This window comes from Crocuta crocuta, unplaced genomic scaffold (genome assembly GCF_008692635.1).
Source record: "Crocuta crocuta isolate KB4526 unplaced genomic scaffold, BGI_CrCroc_1.0 scaffold382, whole genome shotgun sequence".
NCBI classification, from domain to species: domain Eukaryota; kingdom Metazoa; phylum Chordata; class Mammalia; order Carnivora; family Hyaenidae; genus Crocuta; species Crocuta crocuta.
Window position 1 is genome coordinate 3,887,258 of NW_027531873.1, and position 21,386 is coordinate 3,908,643.

The window sequence follows — 21,386 nt, forward strand, 5'->3', positions numbered from 1 at the left end:
CCTCGCTGTCCCCGACCGCCTCCGGTGTCCACGGTCGCCGCCTGCGGAGCGGGTCGGCGACCCGGGCCGGGCGGCGGGGCAACAGGGACGAGAAAAAGTAACCGTTGCCGCCCGATTTCCTCTCCGCAGAGGCAGGAGTTTCTTTGCCTATTTGCACGGATCAGGGTTATCTTTGTAAAGCCTTTGAATTCCGGCGTTTTGCGGCCTAGGAGGTGAAGGGGGCATTTTTCTAGAAATTGGGCAGGGAGTTAGAATCCACCACCAAGAAGGGAATTTAAGGATGCCCCGGTGGGGCAGATTTATAGAACACTTCTTACCCACCCACCCCCAACATACCCCAAAATTAAGTATAAATGCGGGTGATGAAAAATGTGTCATTGATTTGAGATGCTGCAAACAACACAAACAGGTCGGGGTGGAAAAAACAAACAAAACTTTAAGGGAAAGAAAAGATTTCTAAAGGGGGGGGGATCCGTAGCCTCCACACCCCCTTCCAACGCTTGCTGGCTCCTTCCCTTCATTTCTCCGCTGCTACAGGAAACGGCCCGGCAGCTTCGGGCAGGGAGCGGGGAGGCGGCGGGGACGGCTCCGGGCGCCGGCTCGGCTCGGAGGGCTCGGGGATGCCCGTGCGCCCGCGAGGCTGACGTCGGGGGCGTGGGGCTGTGATGCTCGAGCGAGGATGGCGCGGTGTCAGAGCCATTGGCCGCTGGTGGTCATCAATCAATCTGGGGCTGGGGGAGAGAGAGGAGAGAAAGACAGGCGCCCAGCGGAGCCCGGGGCCGCGAGCGCCGGCTCCAGCGGTGCCAGCGGCGGCAGCGGAGGCGACGGTGCTGGCAACGGGGGACTGAGCGAGTAAGGCGAGCTGGTGCTCCGGGAAGGGGGAGCTGTAGCCCGGGGGAGCCGGCGGTGAGCCGGGAGGGCAGGGCGAGCGTGTGCCTGTGCGTGTGCGCGCGCGCGCGTGTGTCTGTGTGTGTACTTGCTCAAGGACACCCCCCCCCCCGCAACTGCCCACCCTAGATTTAAAACAAACAAACCAATCCAAAGTAGAGAATTCCGCGCCCCCCGCCCCACCATATATAGGCTCTACGCGTTGCCAGAGGCGCAGGAGAAAAGTCCTGCCCTCTCTCTCCGAAAGAATGTGCCAGGCTGGTGTCCGCAGTGCTGGAGACAAGTTCAGGTATAAGTGCGGCGGGAGGGAGGGCGCTCCGTGGACAGAGGCACGTGGAACTTTGTGCATCCCTCCCAAAACCCTGGCGGAGACGCCTCAGGAGGCTTGTGGGCATCGCTCCGGGATACGGGGATGAGTAAACGGAGGTGGGCATTAAAGAGAGGGGCCTGAGTTGAGAAAGCGCTCCATCCGTTCGGCAGAGGGAGGAGAGACCGAAATTTGGCGGAGTTGGAGCAGGCGAATTCCAGAGTCCGGCCAGGCGGTCCGGCGTTCCTAGGGCTAGTGAATAAAATGAGCATCCTTCTTTCAAGGAGGAAATCACGGGCTCCTTTCTCATAGGCTGTGCGGTGCGGGCTCGGGTAGAAAGGTCATGAGTTGTTGCTTTGAAACTTTTGGTAAATTGGACTTCTGGTGTCTAGGAGGTGGAGACAGTTACTTAATTCCCCAGCTTTTAATCCTTTCATTGCCAGCAGACTTTAAAAGGTTTTCCAACTAGATTCCTGAAAACGAACATTGCAAGTTGCATAGCTTAAGGGACGGAGACGTGATTGCTGTCTAGGAAATGCAAAATGAGCCCATATGATTTTTTTTTTTTTAAAGAGGAAATCAAACTAGCATCACCATGAATGTTTGGCAGTGTCAGTCCCTTTTAGATTTTTCTTTAGGATTCCTGGCATTTAGTACCAGGTTCTTTAGTTTTGTGGAGCAAATGTGCTGACGTATAAAATGAAAATTAAAAATAAGAAAGAATACTGCTCTCTTTAAATATTATACATAAAAAGTGATGTTAAGTGTAAAGAGGAAGAGATGCTCCAAAACCTGATCATTTGGAAGATTTTATTGCTTAAATATGTGAAGCAAAGTGAATCAGCTTCTGCATAGTTTTAGGCAATGTTATCATTCTGCCTTGTTTTAAGCTTTTTCCAAATTTTTCAGGCCAAAGGAGAGGCCATTGTTTCCTCTCTCTGAGAATTTGCTAGGAAAAAAGAAGTCTTCCATATGTTGGTGTTTAATATCTTAGGATATGTTCATTTTGTGATGTGAGTGGGGGGTGAACACAGTATTTTAAAGAATACGCCTTTTCTTGACTTGTCTGTAAAGGTTCCTGTGAAAGTTTTGAAGCTCTCTGCCTCAGTCTGACAGTTTCTTCAAAGGACTCCAGATTAAAGAAGATAGACACTGCAGGTGCACTCTTCCGATAAAACATTTGAAAGAGAACATGGTGAAGATGAATTCAAATGAGGTGCCAGCCACCCATTTAGCCTTTCAGAGTTACAGGGGCCTGTGCTTGCTGATGAAAAGATATTCTGTTTGTCTTGCTGGGGCAAAGGTGGGAAGAGGTACAGATGTTCACTTGATAGAAAAGGCAATCCTGGTTGGACTTTAGGGTAGACTGGACCGTTTAGGACTGTGAATTGTTCACCTTCTAAGTTCTCTTCTCTGCTTCCAATGGGAGAGTCTAATGCTAACAACGACAAGTCAATGCCTAGATATTTACATAATAGGTGTGTAAATTTTATTTCTAGGCCGTTTTGCTTAGTTTAATTAGTGAGTTTACTCCAGAAATATTTAAACTGGTTGTGGCACAGTGCAGAGATTGTGATCGAGAGGTCACAGTGGTATAGACATGAATTTTGTTTCCTTTGCTTCTTAATGCTCTGTATTTCACACAATAGACATTGATGGCAGGAACGTAAGAATTGCCATGTAATTTTTACACCACTCTTTAATTTATGCAAACACTAAGTTCTCGCAGTCTGAAAATGCATATTTTTTCCCTCTGTGCTTTGATGGCTAACATTCTTTTTAATGACAGTCATTTCTATAACAGGAAGATGTTTTCATTTGTATTTACTTTTCAGCGTGGCGCAATTATGCAGTTTTGCGCTTCAGTAGTGTCTCAGTACTTTGTGTCTCAAAAGAGAATTACAGTACTTAGAACAGGACTGCAATTTGAAGCAGGTGTTGTGTTTTACTGTTATGCAAAATAACAGTAAAATATAATTGTGGGGGAAATTAAGGAAACAGCTGCAAACTTGGTATGAAAACTGCTACATTATGATTTGTAAGCAGTTCTTCATAGATATCTTACATCAAAGGAGCAGGGAAAGATTTTAATTTAGTTAATCCTACTGGCCTGGTTGTCTATCATCTGGTGCTTAAAGGACTTCTACCTCCCATGAAGTCAGGAAGAAGAAAGAGAACCCAAAGTGACACTTTGTTTAAAATGCCAGAACACCAGGGATTCATCTCTTGGCAGTGGTCTTGTGCATTAGGAACGAAGGCAAGGTGGGTGTTATTTAGCTTGCTTTGCTAATATGAAGAAGGCAATGATTTGAGTAGAACGCTGTGGAATTCCTTAGCCCGGCTAGCATATGGAGGACTACACAACCCCCGGGTTGTAAAATAATAAAATAAATGGCCTATGGCAGGCCATCTGCCTTTTGCTTGATATTTAAGGTGTTTCATGCCAAATTTAAACCTAATCTTTTTATTCTAAATATTTTTATTTGAGATAGCAGCTAAGATTCCCGGAGCTTAATGGGGCACATTGCAAACATATTCTGATATGGAGCACTTAAAGTAAGAGCATGGGTTATGCCCAAGTGTTACCGAAGGAACATGCTACCCGTTTCTTCTCTATTGCATTGATCAATTGCAACAGCCTCAATGCAAGATCTGCTTTCTCAGTCTTTGCACACCTGCCGTAGAAATAAGCATCCTCATTTGTGAACCCGGCGCAGCAAATAATATACTGACATTTATCAAAATCATAAAAATGAGGGGCCCCTGGGTGGCTCAGTCAGTTAAGCTTCCGACTTCAGCTCAGGTCATGATCTCACAGTTCGTGGGTTCGAGCCCCACGTCGGGCTCTGTGCTGACAGCTAGCTCAGAGCCTGGAGCCTGTTTCAGATTCTGTGTCTCCCTCTCTCTCTGACCTTCCCCTGCTCATGTTGTCTCTCTCTCAGAAATAAATAAAAAACATTAAAAAATAATAAAAACTAATGGAAATTTTGAAAGAGTGAAACCAACTAAGAATTATACAGCATCAAACAAGAATGAGATGGTAGATATAATGGCTGCCCCCCTTCAGTGTTCTGTTTGGGCTCATAAAAGAGGCCCTAATAAATGCATCTAGAGTAGTGGTCAAAGCATAAATGTGTTTGACTTTTCCCCACGGGACTGGAGTATTTAAAGAAATTATATTACATTTAGCAAGAAGGACTTGCCTCACCATAAGATTCTTGGCCAGAGTGGAGTACATATGTATGCCAGGAGTTGAGCACCTATGTTTTTGGGGAATGCTTGTGAAAGAAAAAATTATATGTAATGTGTATATATTATGTGTGTATTATAGTTACACACTGGTATCTATTATAAGTGCAGCACTGTATTTTATTTTATTTATTTTATGAGAGAGTGCACACGAGCGCGCAGGATCCAAGCTGTCAGCACGGAGCCCAACAAAGGGCTCAAACCCTTGAACCGTGAGATCATGATCTGAGCTGAAACCAAGAGTCAGATACCTAACCGACTAAGCCACCCAGGCGCCCCTATGAGTGCAGCATTTTAAATTTACATTGGTCATTGTGTTATATGGCTGTGCTAAACATTGACATTTCAAATTATTCTATGACATCAACTCTGTACAGACCAAACATTCCAATTAGCAGGGAAGGTTTGGAAGATTCTCTCCTTGGAGTGCAAACCATTTATAGTGAGACACCATGGCAACTGTGGATATGCCCCTTCCGTAATTCATGTTAAGTGCCATAATTATAATTAAAGAGGAAATCTTAGTTTGAACACCGCTGAAGTGATTTGCTAGCAGCCAGCAGTGTTACATGGAGTGCAGTGTCCACTCTGAAGTACCTGCAGGATAGAGGGTTGGAAAAGGTTGTATTCATGAGGCAACAACTCATATTAAGGTTTTTCCTGAGTCAATTGCATGTCCAGGTGTCACATCTGACATTTCTTAAACACCTTCTTTTTCTTTGTTCTCATTTTATAATTTTTTTTTTCCAGAAACGCACAGTGGTATTGATGTGTAGATCCTTGGGTTCAGAGGTTGGCTGAAACACACCATGCCTGCTTCCATCCTTTGCTCCGGAAAGTTGTGAATTGCTCATGCCTATAGGGAGGAAGGATGGCTCATGGGATTCCTTCTCAAGGCAAAGTTACCATAACGGTGGATGAGTACAGCTCAAACCCCACCCAGGCATTCACGCACTACAACATCAACCAGAGCAGATTCCAGCCGCCACATGTACATATGTAAGTATCACTCATGAATTTAAAAAAATTATCAATCAAGAAAATAGAAGTAAAATAAGAAAGTCACTAATGACTTCTCCCAGGGAGAATAAAAGTTATATGATTTGTAAAAGAGATGAGTATACGTGGTTCCAAATACAGCTCAGTGGAATACTCTACATCTGTGTAACGTTTTCAGTTTTCAGAGTACTTTGAACCATAATTTGACAGGAGATCTTCAGATCTAAGGGGTGGTGGTTGGTTGCCCACATTTTGTGGACAACAACAGAGAGGTTAAGGTATTTGTCTAACGCCACACAGTGACTTTTGGCGGAGTCTTCTGACCCCTGGTTCAGTTTGCTTTATGTTGCATTGTTTGCCTCCATGATGAAATACTTCTTTAAAATTTCTGTAGTTTCCCCCCCACACCTCACCCCACTACCCCTTTACATTCAGCTGAGAAATAGGCCTAATTGGGACTAATTGTCCAGCCACTGCTAAATCCATCGTCTTGCCTGTTGCTAGTGGAACGTGTGCAGCAAGCTGCAGGACTCCCAACAATATGGGGAACAAAGGATTAAGGGACAGTGGAACAGTCGATTCCAAGAATTGTACTTTTCTCTCACTCCCTAATACTACTAAAGTCATGTTTCAGTTTTAAACTGTTTCAGGAACAGGGTGTGGGAGAAACCCAGAGGCAAGAGCTTTGCAGCACCTGGAACACACCAGCCTGTTTCTCTTCCTCTCCTACAGGATGTGCTGGGCTCTCATCAGAAGGGGCCAAAGGCCATCATCTCCCTGGTTTATTCAATGCCTGGTGTACATTATCTTTTAGACCCTTCCAGTGTCTTAACATGAGTCTTTCATAGTAAAAGTAAACCTCTTTCAAAACCATTGTATAGTCAAGAGAGAAAGAAGTTAGGGCTCTGTTCATTGACTGCTTTTTCCATTCCTGGCAGAACTGAACTTGGGGCATGTCTAAGTCACAAGCTCTTTATTTTTTATTTTTTTAGTATTTGATTTATTGGAGCACTTAAAAACTAGTAGGACCCCCCTCCCCCGCCACACACACACATAGAGAATGCATTCTCACATACACACTCACACAATTTAGAAAAACTGACCAAACAAAAGGTCTCTCTTGATTAGTTGGATATTAGTGCAAATACTAGGATGTTACTTTGCAAGTACATTCTGTAGAGCCACACTCAATTATCTATGGTGGGATTTCTGGAAGGAAAAAAAAGAAGAAGAAAAAGAGAAAGAAATCCTTGGAAATGGTTAGTGCTAAACTATTTCTGAAGAATTTTATATTTTCTTTAAATCAGAATATATTCATGCTGATGAAGGATTCTTAATATGATTTTAAGGAAAAGTATTTAAGGTGAATAAGATTTTCCTTTGTTAAAATGGCTTTTCTGAACAATAACTCTGTTCATTTCAAAATTTTCCTTTTATTCTTCTGCTTCTAATGATTTCTTTTTCTTCAAATATGTTATGGAATTTGTGCAGGCTGGACTTAGGATACCTTTAGCTCGGTTCTGCCAGTGTGACGTTCTGTATTAAAGAATCACAAAGAACTTTGTGGATTCTGTTTCCTCTCAGGCAAAACAAAGTATGTTTTGCCTCTGATTCCTTGGAAGATGCCTTATAGGGACTATCACCTTAAGTCTTTACTCATCCGTGACCATAAGATTCTATTGGTGAACAGCGAATGAACAGAGAGAGATTTTAAAAATCATGTAACCTTAGAACTAATCTGCTTAGATTTACCCATGAGAAATTCTAAGGATCAAATTATACCTTTTTTGAAACTTTCTTCTGCTTGTGAAGTGCGGTTTGCAGTGGTAGCCGGTAGCTGTGTAGCCCTTTTACTGGACTTCCCATCTTGGACTAGAGGGCACTTCCCCGGTCTGGCTCCAGCTTGGCCTTTTCACTTTTATTACCTGCTGAGGGCTCCCTACCTGAACCTTTTGCTCCAGCCACGTAAGTTGGTTCACTGTCACCTGAGCACACCTTGGACCTCTCTTTCTTGGTGCCATTGCTTTCATTGCTTCTTACGGCTGAGACCCTCACATTTATGTTCTGCTCATCAGATGCCTCAAGCCAGTTCAGGCCTCTCTGCATCTGTAAAACCTCTTTTATCTCTCCGGGTCCAAACTGACTGTCCCCTCCCTTTCCCAACACAACACCTGTAGTTGCTACTTCAGCCCCGTACCACCTGCATTATTACCGCTCTCTCTCTTTCTCTCTCTCTCTCTCTCTCTCTCTCTCTCTTATTTGTTTCCTAAAAGCAGTGATTGAGAGCGGGTAACAGGTGTTCAGAAATACTGATTGATGGATTGATTGACTGATCCATTGATTTGACTGTGCATTGAGATGAGTTATTGTGATTGAGATTTCATTGGAATTTTTCTGTTCTCTCTTAATATTTTTAGTGTTTGTACGAAGATATGAGTGTACTGTGAAGCCACTGACTCACCCTTTCCTCTGCTTTACTTTTCCCCTCCTTCATGCCCTAACACAGTGACTGGCTCATACAGAGCATGCAGGTCTCTTGAGTAAATGTGATCATGTTATATTTCTTTTAACTTAAGAAAAATTGGGCTTAGTCTAAATAGAAATTTAAATGGTCTGGAAAATATCCATAAGATATTTAGTCTAAAATTTCTTCAGTTTTTCTTAAATTTTCAACATGTCATGGCAGAGGCTTGTTTCTTTTCCCCAAAGATATTTTGTCTTTTCCACTTGATAGTTGCTCATTAATTTGCATGGGATCCTTAAAATGTTTCCTTTCCTTTTTCACTTATAGCTGAGGTTCATGAAGACCTGTAGTGGATCACCTGAATTGGAATTCCAATTGTGGCTCCTTAAGTGATCCCTTGTTTTCTTTCACACAAACTATGGTTTGTTTGTTTGTTTGTTTGTTTTTTGCCTTAATTGAGAAATCCCTCACTTCTCATTTAATTCAGGTAGTCTCACTTCAATTTTGTGACCCACTTTTGGCAATTTACTTATCTTCTTTATGCCTCAGTTTACTCATCTGTACACATTTGCACCAAATGACAGCTATGGATCTTTTTAGCTCTGACATACTGAGATTAAGATTGCTATTAACACAACATTTATTTGCAAGGGGTTGCTATAGCGGGAATGCATAAGATTTGTTTTCCCTGTCCATGAAGCTCATCACTGATTTCAGAGCTATCATTTCAAGTGGTTTCAGGAGTTTTACTACTTGATCTTGGTTTGGTTTCTCCTGTGAGTTTTGACCAGGCTGTCACCAAGCTTTCTAAGAACCACTGGCCTGCATCTCTGCCTGTGACATAGGGAAGATTTTTTTTTTTAATTGAAGTGTAGTTGACACACAATGTACATTCATTTCAGGTGTATATAGTGATTGACAACTCTATCCTTTATACTGTGCTCACCACAAGTGTAGCTACCGTCTGTTACTGTACAACACTATTACAGTACCATTGACTATATTTCCTGTGCTCTACCTGTCATCCCCATGACTTACTTGTTCCATAACTGGAAGCCTGGATCTCCTGCTCACCTGCACCCATTTTGCCCATCCCCTCATCTCTTTCCCCTCTGGCAGCTACCAGTTTATTCTTTATATTTCTGGCTGTTTTGCCTTTTGTTTGTTTGTTTGTTTATTTTTTTGCTTAGCTTTTTAGATTCCATATATATATGAAATCATATGGTATTTGTCTTTCACTGTCTAACTTAGTGAACTTAGCATAAGCATTTGGTCCATCTATGCTTTTGCAAATGGCAGTATCTTAAAAGAGATTTTTTAAAGCAATCCTATGTGACCTTGGGAAAGAATATTAAAGCACAGCTGGAGTAGACAGGGCAGAATTTAAGAAGAATTTGTGTGCCCCTCTTACTCAGATTCTTGAACGCAGTGATAGATGTGATGACTGAAAACCAACAATTAACAGCGCTTCATTTTTCTACCATCCCTCCATTATTCTCTTTAGTCCCATACATCCCTACAATCCCTCAACATCCCAGGCAGAGTGTTGAGAAAATTATTCAGTATTTAGTATTTTTAATGTTGGTGGGAGGAGAAGCTGAAGGAGCCAGTGTAGGTTTGCAAGCACCAAAAAGATTCTGTATATTTTTAATTATCTGAGGCCTAATAAAATATTATAAAACCTCTTTTAGTAGAGCATCCAGCCGTCTCAGCTTTTGCACTGAAAATCCTACATTCTGGGAGACCTTAGTCCTAGCTAACGAGGATGGCTGGTTACCCTCCTGAGGTTAATTCCTCACCCTTTTCTTTAAGGATTGGTTGCTAGGAAGCTCATATCAAATTTTATTTTTAGTTTTGGTCACTTTGCTTGTCTTTGTCTTCAGTTATCAACACCCCTGGAATATCGCTTTGCCCTTGTTCTTTTACACTTGCTTTTGGGATGCAGCATAACATGGTGGTTGACATCTCCAGTGGAATATGTTTGTTAGATTTAAAACCTGGTTTGCACCACTTACTAGCTGTGTACCCAACTGTGGGCAAATATATTAAGTTCTCTGTGTTTTCTTTTTCCATTTGTGAAATGTGGATGGTAAAAAGAGTACCTATCTCAAAAGGTTGGTGTGAAGGTTAAAACACTTATTACTTGTAAAATTCTTAGAGGAGTTTGTAGTACATAGTTTATACTCATTATATGTTTAGCTGTTATTAATGATTGTTTTATTGATTCTGCATTTTTTTATTCTAAGCTATCTCAATTCAGTTTGAAAATCAGTGGATTAAAAATAAATGAATAAATAAATAAGGCAAAGGGCCACTGGCAAGTTTGGTCCTGTCTTCCTCAAGGAATCATTCCTAGCAAACTTTTCTGGGTGCGATATTTGGCTATCAGGGTTGGCAGGTGCTCTGACTTCTTGGTGCCTGTCAACGTTATACACAACCTAGGATTACCTCACTTAACTTCCAGTTACTCCTTGGGAGAGACAGTCCTAAGGGGAAGGAATCCAGTGAACTGAGTGTTGCCTAGTTATTCTCTGTGAAATCACTGTGGCTTTCTTCCTCTTGGACTGTTCTCAGGTTCTCATACCCCCCATCAATGTCTTAGGCTCCTCACCTATGGCTGTGGTTAAAACAGAAGCATCAAGAATTAACTATAACTAAGAAGGATTGAGTGCAAAGGGCTAGAGCTGTAGCTAGGGAATGAGGACAATATTCACGTGATAGCTGAGAATGTGGTCTGAAATCAGAAGTCGATATACAAATGTTGATCCTGCTAATTACTAGCTTGGTGAGTGACAATGGACAGATGATCAAGTCTTGTTATCTGTAAAATGGGTCGAATGACCCTTTAAGACAGTCATGAGTATTCAGGAGATAAAACATATGACATATAGTGCCTTAAGATGGCACAGGATACCTAGATACTGTGATAATATTTACAATCTTGTCTGTATGGTCTTGTGTCAAACTGGTGAACGTGAGAGAAGTTTTAACATCTTCCTCTCTGAAGATTCTTGGTTGTATAAAACCTGACAAGCCCACCTTGTGTTCTTTTACTATACTGCATTGTATAGTATTTGTCAATATTTGTGAGTCAAAAATGATCTGAAGCTTTTAGGGTTTCTTGGTGATTCCATTCTAAATTCTTATAGGATTCTGTTTGTTTGTATGATCTGTAGCTCCATGTTTTGTGGTGGGAAATAACTGTTGTTTATTTCAGGTGTGTATTAGGCATCCTTAGGTGCAAAAACAAAGTTATAAGAAGGAATTATGGAATGGTGCCTTTTGGTTAAAAAAATACACAAGTGTGTAGAAAGGAATACCAGTGTTACTGGTGATTATTTAGGGAATTAATTGGGGGAGGGAGTGATGGGTAAAGACCTTTCATTTTTTATTTCATACACTTGTATGTGGCCTGACTTATTTTTATAACAACTATGTAATACTTTTATGAGAAAAACATTTTTTAAGAGTGGTAAAAATGTAATTTTCCTGCAAGTCCTTTTGCTTTGCAAGATTTGCACTAAAGGCTGACACAAATGTAAATCCTCTATTTTTTGGGGGTCTACCTTCTTTGGGTTGCACTTGCTTTATTTTATGTTATAATCAAGGAAACAAAGGCTATTTATTGGTTCAGTATAATTCAACTTGCTCACATGTAGGAAGGTGGGGGCAGGTGCCAAAGATGCTGCCTCCTTTGTCATCATATACCTGAAGGGAAATTTGTTAAGAAGTATTTTCAGGTTCACTTTTGGAAGCCCTCAGGGTATACAGTGTCCATAAAGAAATCGCTTGCAATAGTGGACAACGTGATAGTAGTTCACGGAACCTATATGGTAGTCCTGCCTTGGTCACTAATTAGATCTATAGCAATATAGTACATTGAGGCTTCTCTTAAATTTCAGAATTTGATGCCCTTTGGCATCATTGTCTCCTACTCTGTCTGGCAGTTTCAGATTTCTCCTGTTTCTTATCTTTAGGTCTGTTTGAAATTAAGAACGTAAATCCCTCATCATTAGTAGTATTCTATAGGAAAAGGAGTTAATAGTGAGGCATCATGGGAATATGGTGGAGAGGGAGAAGAGATGTGACCCCCTAACTCTCACCCCAGAGGAAGACTAATATCAGTGAATGAATGAATGAATGTCTGGGGCTCTGCAAAACTGTACTTTACTAACAAGGTAGAAATTCATTCTTTGCTCTGGAGCTGGGCTGCATTAGCTGTTTGGAAAAACAAAATTCTAAACATTTTTTTCTCGTGGTAAGCCACTCGTTCTCATTAGAGATTTATCACTGGCATGCACATTAGCATGGCCATAATTTTTGTTAATGTTTTCAATCTGAAATTCATCGTGGAGATGCTGAATGGCCCTTTTCGTTTGCACTCTTATGTAAACACAGAATATTTTTCTTTTCTCCTCTCATTTCTTTTCAAAAATAAGTTCTTTTTTCTTATATACTCCCTGAGGGTACTGGTCTTGTGGTCCGTGACAGTTTGACTTCATTTTAGAGCTGACTTTTTTCTTATTCTGTAGATTTCTTTGTTTGCATTCAAGCATTAAAAAGGCAACCTAAAATTAGATAGGGTTTTGTGTTTTTTTGGTCCATATGGATTTGTTCTTAGAACCCTGGCTGTATGTTGTATAACTAGGTAGTGTTTTTTGTTTGTTTATTGGTAGGGGGGTAAAGAATTTTGACAAATAAAGTCAATTCCATCTACTGTGGTATGCCTGGATTTTAAATTCTGAAATACCTACATTTATAGAGATAAAGAAAGATTCATAGGGAAAGTGTGGCCATAGTCAATAGATAGACACATCCTGAACCTGGGAAGCCATCAGATCACCTCTCTTTATGGAGTGAATCTGTCTCCTGCTCTACGTACAGTTTTTGTTATTTTTTTAAACTTCCTTCATGGTGATGTTTTGAAAAAGGCATACAAAATGGCTAACCAGGAAGTTATGCAATAGGGATTCTGTATTTGAGACATATTTAATTTTAATTCTAGGAGTGTAGAGCTTATGACTGTGTAGATTTCAAGATACCAAAGCAAAGTCTATGTCACTGACTCTATCGTGTGTTGTATGGCAAATTCTAGGTCATTCTGAATTATTTCTGAAAAGGAAAAGAAGCTTGCTGAATCTCCAAAGATCTGTTCATCAGCTTGTTTTTCTTCCTTTTCAGTTTTTCCTCAGCTCTGTCCTTCTGTATTTTTTTTTCCCTTTTAGACTTTCACTGCATGCTGAAAACTAGATGTTTCAGTAGCCATCCTGGCATGATTGGCTGTTATTTCACTATCAGTACGGACAAAACCACCACCCTTTTGCAGACCACCATGTTAGTCTGCCTTTTTTTTTTTTTTTAATGCAGAAGTACACTTGGAGGCTTTGTCTGTGTAGAAACACTAACTCTGCAAAGAGGAAACTTTGTTGGATTTATTGGCCCTTGCAGTATTTGGGTCTGCATATTTTTATTCTATTTTGCTTTGAAGGCTTTTTCCCCTTCAATTTCTGTCCCTGTAGAAGGGTAAAATGTACATAAGAAAATGCATTTTTGTAGGCTTTTCATATTTTCTTCTTTTACCACAAATCAAGAATATAAGCCCCTCTAGTGGGTTTAAGTTTTTGTGCAGTTTTATGTTAAGTAGTAAAGCTCTTGACACCAGTTGAAAAAATAAAAGACAAAGAAAAGCTAGTGCCATTAATAAAACAAACAGGTAAATGTTCAGTACTTGATATTATTGAACTTTAAGATTCCAAGTGAGAATTAAACCATTCTTGGTTCCTCTTTTGGTAGTGGGTTCCTTGAAATATTGCTGTAAAACAGACTCTACTCAAGCCCATTTATGTCTTTGTGCAGAAAGGCTCTGAAACCTTCCAGCTCAGAGATTTGATAATTCTTGGATTGGAAAAATATCTTTTCCCATCTTGCGGTGGGCTATTTTGGCATTTATACTGATTGGCTAAAAAAAGTGGCTTATTTGTGGTATTTGGTTTTAGGTATTTGGGCCACAGACCAAGTTTCAAACCATTTACATATTGCACACTTAGTTTAAAATGTGTTTTGCACAAAGACTTAAAACCAAAATCAAGAAAAAAAATTAAGTCTTCCACCAGCTAAGCATGTTTCCTTAATTTCCTGATTTAGTCTTTGGCTATGACATAGACTATATACCAGCTCTATTTTAGTTCTGAATTTTGGAGCATATTCGTCTTTTTGTTTCATTTTGCTCTGCCTTGGGACTTCAAAGATAACTACAGAAACCTATCAGACTGTATCAGATACTTTCTTTGTGAAATCACAAATACCATACTCACTGCTCTTGGTCTTTCCTTATATTTAACATATTCCATTTTTTAAAATGTTACCAGCTTTTACATACTGGTCCTGTTTGGGTGGGCAAGGAATATAATGAAGAAATGTGTGTTTATGAAGAGGAGAAACAGGAGTATGTGTGAAGGAGAAAGAGAGAGGGAGGAAGGGAGAGGGAAAGAGAAAGAGACAGACAGACTAGCAAATACATTCATTAGATCATTACTCTTTCTTGCAATTATGATGTTCCTGGCCTTGGGCTTGACTGTGATACCAGGAGAGTGTCAGCATCCCTAAACTTCAGTCAACAGGGAGATAAGACAAATTGTACCTTAGCTTTCTGGAGTGTGCCTGCCAGCCCCACATATGAATGAATCCAGCCCTCGAAAGGATCCGGATGGCAGTTTTTGACACATTGACCTGTTTTGATCTCTAAGAGAGAACAATTTGTTAGGTCCTTTTAGGTAATTCACACCTTAGGTTTGTATTTTAATAGTTTAAAAAAAAATCCATTTGACAAATAGCAAACTATAAACTGGCTTTTGAGAAATGTAAGAATATCTAAAATTGTGATTTCCCAAGGTTGGCCATCTGTTAGTATCTTAGGAGACTTCCCATATGTTGTGCTCAAGTTCTGACTTTTACAGGTTAACTTGTTTTCACTTTGTTCCTAACTCTCACATTGTGGGCCTAACTGGTTATATTGAAACCTATTTTGACTCAACAGATTTAGAGAAAAGAAGATAGGGAAGGCAGTTGTTTGGGACAAACAAATGAGGAAGGAGGTGTTAACTCCTATAGGATATTAAGTCTTCATTCTTCCATCATGCCATTCAAAGAAGCATCTAATGTTTTCCCCATTTGAAATATAAAGGCTTGGGTATCTGTTCTGTGCAGCGAGTGAGCCCTGTCCTACCCCCACACCCACTGACACTCCCCAGAATTCAGAAGGGAAATAATAACCTCGTGGGAGGTTGTTTGCTCCACAGTGTGCCCCTTGGTGGTGGATGCCTCGTCTGTTTTGCATCTCTCCATCTCGACCCCTTGACGTTAATGGCAGCCGGCACGCTCCACTGTTTATCTTGGAATTTGATACCATCATCTTGGCAACCAAACTGGGACCTTTACTGCTCAGATTGTTTATCATTTGTTGTTAATTATCTGTTACCATAAATTCTGCACTTTGAGGAAAAAAGGAATATTTTGAAATATTTCCTCCAACATGTGAATGGAACTTCATTTTCTGTGGACAAAAGAAGGGGGGGAAATCAGCTCTTTGGGGAATTGGTTTCAAGGAAGTCAAATGCCCTGTTTTGTTTTGTTGTTGTTGTTGTTTTTTTCCCCCAGACAGGCTGTAGATCCCACTAACAGAGCCAGAATTTGCAGAGAAAGAACCTTTGCAATTTGGCAATGGTCTCTAGTTCTGAGAGGTAGCCCTCTTTTAAGGGAAAAAATAAACAATTTAACTTTACATAAGGGGTTTTGCTTTTATCATCGTCTCTTTGCACCATAATTGTGTTTTGCGTGTGCGAGAGCCTGTTCCCTGCAGTTGATTCCTTCCTTTCAAAGGTTATTAAGACAAAGCAGTCCAGAGTGAAAAGTAGCTTCTGCTTACCTGCCTTTATGAGGTGTTTATTTTGTTAAGTGTAGAATTAAAATGAGCTTTTTGGCCATTAGTGGATTTTCGTCATGCACCCAACACTCTGCGGGAAGTTGTGTCACCTTATAAACAAATGGTGCTGTTTTGCGAGGTGCTGTACCACGGGCTGCAGGAGCCACTGCTGGACTTCATATCTTATTAAAACTGTAAACAGAGGAACAGGAGAGAGGGAAGAAGGAATGCCTAAATTTCGGAGGGGAGAACTCAGGAGTGTCGCTCAGCAGAAATCTATGTACATTTAAAAATATTTTAAAAATGAAATCAATTGAAAAGCTGCCCCCTCGACCCCCCCCAAAATCCCCAGTGAATCCAGATTCCAGTCTGTCTCTCCCACCCATGCCCCTTGCATGTGCTTGAGTATATTCTCTCCCACTAGTGCCTTAGCTTTACTGTGGGGATCATGGTACTATATGGTTCACTACGTAATAGTGAAGTTTATATGAGATGATGCTTAGTGCTTCGTAAAGCACTTAGCGCAGCATCTCAATGCTCAGCGCATGGTAGCTGTTAGTATTATTGTTCCTCGTGACCGCATCCCCAACATTAACCCTTGAGCTTCAGCAGATTGTTAGTGGCGGCACATGGGCCATCATTACCTTAACTCTTTTCAATGCTGTTAAATGTGGTGTGTCTGTTTTATTCTTGTTGAGAAGTATGTGGTGTTTTTTGTTTTTGCTTTTGTTTCTGTTTCTTCCTGCTTTTTAAGTTTTTAGGGCCTGTGCTGTCTCCCTAGGGATTCCCACACTGGGAGGGAGGGATTGAGTCTGTGAACCTACTGATAGCCAGGGGCACAGACTTAATAAACTCTTATCTCAGCTCCCTGCATGCTGCCTGAGACAGTGTGACTCTAGGAGATGTGCCTTTCCTGGAGCTGTGGAATTTACTTGGGTCTGCTGCTTGGGTTTTCCCTGAACCAGAGCATGTTCTCCCCAGGCTTATAAAGAATCATGATAATAGTGTTGTTTCTGAAATAAAGCACTGTTTCTACATATTTTACTTCCATTATCCTTTTATTTTCTCTCAGTGCTTTTTAAAGGGAGTACATTAGCTATGTGTGCACTCTTTTAGCACACAGATTGCAATCAGACTTTAGGATTAAGAAATGTGTATTAAATTAGTGTCTCAGACTTAGTAATAGTTTGAGTATGAAAAATAAGAGACCGGGGAGGGTGCAGAGAATGGAGGTTGGGGGAAAAAATGCCCTCAGACTGCAATGGGGGAGGCTGGGAAAAGGATTTAACACTTTGGATTTTTTAGAAGCCATTAAAAGTCTGATGGGATCAGATTACCTGACTGCACATCTGAAACATGAAACTCTTGCCCTAAACCGTGCAATTGAGTTAAGCTCAAAATTCAAGGCCTCCCCCTAAGACTGGCCTCTGGGTAAGCCTCATTGTGAATCGCGAAATGATTTCCTTTGAGAGGAGCAAGGACTACAGTGAGGTTTTTATGGCCAATTTAGTCTGTACACTGGTGCCAGCCAGACATTTGGCAGCAGTTAGTGCCAACTTTGGTGATCTGTCCACCGATTTTTCCCAAGGTCTTCGATCCTTGTTTTTGGTGCTGACATTGAAGGGAAGACACATTGTAAATCCAGCTTTCGAGGCACACCTCCTGAATTTTTAATTTTTTCCAAGTGAGGGGTACTGAGAGGTGTGCGGAGACCAGCAGGTCTGTCCACTGCCCTGCACTTGGAGGTTCGGAATGACAGAACCTCCTCCTTAAATACTATTTCTTTCCTCCTCCTTTCTCACTTCTTTAGGGGAGCCCCTGCCTTCTCTCTGGATTACGTGAACCTTTATATAGTCCCTGACTTCCAGTGGGTCGATGTGGGATTTTTTGACTTTACCATGGTGGGAAAGCAGTATTCATTAGAAACTGTATTTGTTTGTTTTTTTTTTTAATATTTTTATTTATTTCTAGGAGAGAGAGAGAGAGAGAGAGACAGCGTGAGCAGGGGAGGGTCAGAGAGAGAGGGAGAAACAGACTTCGAAATAGGCTCCAGGCTCTGAGCTGGCAGTCAGCACAGAGCCCGATGCGGGGCTCGAACCCACGAACCGCGAGATCATGACCTAAGCGAAAGTCGGACGCTTAACCGACTAAGCCACCCAGGCGCCCCATTAGAAACTGTATTTGAATGTGACTCTTTTCCTGGATTAGCAATACATGATTCAGTCCTCTCTGGTGATGCTGGGCAGTGGCAGCCACAGCATCCAGTCAGTCATGAGAGTCAACAGCCAATACACTCTCAACCATTCTTTACCCACACAACCATTCTGGTTTCCACTTTCAGTGTAGTATTCAGTAAATTGCATGAGGCAGTCAACACTTTATTATGAAATAGGCTTTCTGTCAGATGATTTTGCCCAACTCTAGGCTAATGTAAGTGTTGTGAGTATAGTTAAAGTGGGCTAGGCTAAGCTATGTTGTTCCGCAGGTTAGATGTATTTAACTTAATGATATTCCCAACTTACTATAGGTTTATTTGAAGGTCACTCCAGTATAAGTTGAGGAAAATCTGTATTCAGAGTACCTACAATTAATGCTTTTCCTTGGTCCCACTTATTGTAAATGTATTTTTAAGTTATTTGTGAAATGACTGTCTTCTACTAGGCTATGAAAGCAGCTACTCTGTCTTTTTAGTTATTTTGTTTTTGTCTGCTTCTCTTGAGAGCCCCATTATAGTACTAGACACATTCTATACACTCTCCAAATACCTGTTGAATGAATGAATGAAAATTGAGCTTGCAAGGATTCAGTACTCCCTTAGTATATGCTTCTCCGGAAGTTGGTGCTCCCTTGTCATTATCCATTCATTTCGAGAGCATATATTTAGATTTGACCATATACTTGGTTTTAAAAAGGGTAACATCTATAAGTCTCCTGTGTTTTCTTCATGGGGGAGCTGGATGAAGCTGAGAGTGAGCATTTCTGATACTCCTACACTAATGTACACTAATGCTATAATCTGTCCTGCCTTCCGTTGACATTTACATTGTCAGTAGTAAATTCTCATTTCTAACATAGAAAAAAACATCAGTTTGACTTTCTTTTTTTAAATATTTTTTAACATTTATTTATTTTTGAGAGAGAGAGAGAGAGTCAGACAGACAGACAGCACGAGTGGGGGAGGGGAGAGAGAGGGGGACACAGAATCTGAAGCAGGCTTCAGGCTCTGAGCTGTCAGCACAGAGCCGGACACGGGGCCTGAACCCATGAACTGTGAGATCATGACCTGAGCTGAGGTCAGACACTCAACTGACTGAGCCACGCAGGTGCCCCATCATCAGTTTGACTTTCAACTTCAACTGAAAGATTTGGGTTTCCTATATTGTTCTTTAAACACTGAGGCCTCAGAAAGTATATTGTTTCAACTCTTTTGCAAATGCTCATTCATTGATCCTCTTTGGAGTCAACAATTATTGGATAGAAGTGTGAAATTAATTAGGATATATTTCAGCCCAATTATCAGGAGTCTGACTGACAACTGCCCCTAATATGTGGAGATGGCCTGAAATGAGGACCATGAAAATGGGTCATCTGTTATCATGGGAACCATGCATTTTGCATAAGGCCAACCAGTTTTATTCTGTACTCGTATGTTTTGTAACAACTTTATTTTTTTTGATGTAATAAGCCTAATTATTAGTAAGCTCTTATAAAATAACTACTTTGACAGAAATCTGTGTTTTGGGTTAAGTACAGATAACACCAGCTCCTCACCATTGGTGTTACATAGGAGTTGAAAATCTTCTTGAAAATTTGGCGTAAGGGAAAACAAATGCAACTCAAAGTAAGTATACAGTGGAGCTCTGATCATGGGTGACTAAACTACAGACCTCTTGGAAACCAAGTGATTCAAAAAGCCCTGAATAAAGTGCCAGGCTTAAGGAAAAATTTTATGTGGAGCAGAACTTAAAAGAGTGGAGGTAATAAGAAAAAGAGGTTTGTGTTACAAGCATTTTGGAGCAGGAAGTTTTTAACTTAGGTGACGGACTTCGGGTTTTTTTCCCTGACTGTCCCGATGACTGTGTCTCCTGAGGAAGGTGTTGTACAATTAGGCTTTCTGGAGATGCCGTTTGGCTGAAGACCTACTGGAGTTCCTGGACTTCGAGGGCTGGACTAGAACTGGGGGGAGCTTTTTGCCTTGTAGGTAGAAGCCCTTTGATGGACCTGCCTCTTTGATAAGTACCTGTAGTGACTGTCAGTGACATTGTTTAGGTAAAGTATGGTTTAGTAATTGAGGAGTCAGTGCTACTTAGTATATGAAAATCTTTCTTGAAAATAGGGAAGACACCAAAATCCACATGTGCAATTTAAATGAGCTTGTATTCTGCATTATAAATATGCACCGGATGCCAAGTAGAAAACCGGAACATTCTCTCAGGATGCTGTTAGGGCCAAGCGGAATCTCATTAGGGACAGCTTCAAAGATCAGTTCCTCGTGTCCATAAAAACAAGTGTAAATTATCTGGTGCGCGCCTGCTGTTAGCAGTTGCACTGTTGCATTATGCATGATCCAGACTGCACAGAGGAGACGCGGGCTGCACGGAATTCTGCAATATATGTGGGGATTTCTCCACCCAGACTCACACATGGATATATTTTTTCGGTGCTGAGTCTTACATTTTGGAAATTTATTGGTGTCTTTTAGTTAATGGAGGGTACCATATATAACCTGCTCCTACATTTTTGATGAATTGGAGTCAGTTCAGAGAGGCATGATAAGGCTTAGAATTGTTTATATGAACAACCAATCTACTCAGATTTATGTATCTCATGTGCTCACGTACAGAGTCAGATTAGGGGGCCACGATTGTGTTCGCCGCACATAGAATAGGGGGGATTTGTTTCTATCATTCTCCCCCTCTTGGTCTCTTGGGTATATTTGTAAAATAGTGTGAGTACCCCATAAATTAAGAACACGTAGTCAGGTTTAACACACGAGGCTTTAATGATTAGTTTGAGGATAAATGCCTAAGGGTCTGGAATGTATTCCTGAGCTTCACCATATGAGGAGATAGAGAAGCAATAGAGGGTAGTTTTTAATACGAGAGTGGACTCTAGAACCAGTTCTCTCAAGGGTTGAGTCTTGGTCTGCTTTTTACTAGCTGTGTGGCTCTGGAGAAGCTACCTAATCTCTCTACGTTCTCTTCTGTAAAATGAGGGGAAAAATTAGAACCAATCTCATAGTTACCTATCTCGTATCTCACTGTAAGCTGTCATGGATGCCAAATCAGTTGATTATGTATAGTGCCTAGAACATTTGCTGGGACACAGTGGGTCCTGTCAATGTGTTTGCTCGTGTTGGTGTTATTAGCATTATTAGAGGTGGAACACCTTCCAGTGCAGCCGGGGAGGATTGAAGGGTGGCGACCCAGAGATGCACTTCATAAGCATATGCGTGCTCGGGTAGACATGGACACGTGAGGCTGAGGGCAGGCAAAGTCAGGGAACAGTTACTTGCAGTGAATTGGGGGAAGCCATTAAAAATATGAAATAACCTAATG

At 41.1% G+C, this 21,386-nt stretch overlaps 1 protein-coding gene across 4 annotated transcripts in view; it reads left to right on the plus strand.

The window, feature by feature from the left end:
* Window positions 1–21,386, plus strand: part of MPPED2 (metallophosphoesterase domain containing 2) — a 172,430-nt gene that overhangs the window by 803 nt on the left and 150,241 nt on the right. For 2 of the 4 annotated variants that reach the window (XM_077772880.1, XM_077772877.1), the window contains exon 2: window positions 5,195–5,443. In XM_077772880.1, coding sequence (XP_077629006.1) covers window positions 5,316–5,443 — 128 coding nt within the window. In that variant the 5' untranslated portion in view covers window positions 5,195–5,315. Of the gene's footprint in view, window positions 1–1,109; window positions 1,178–3,353; window positions 3,458–5,194; window positions 5,444–21,386 lie in introns of those variants that run through there. The other 2 variants (XM_077772879.1, XM_077772878.1) reach the window with 2 other exon arrangements.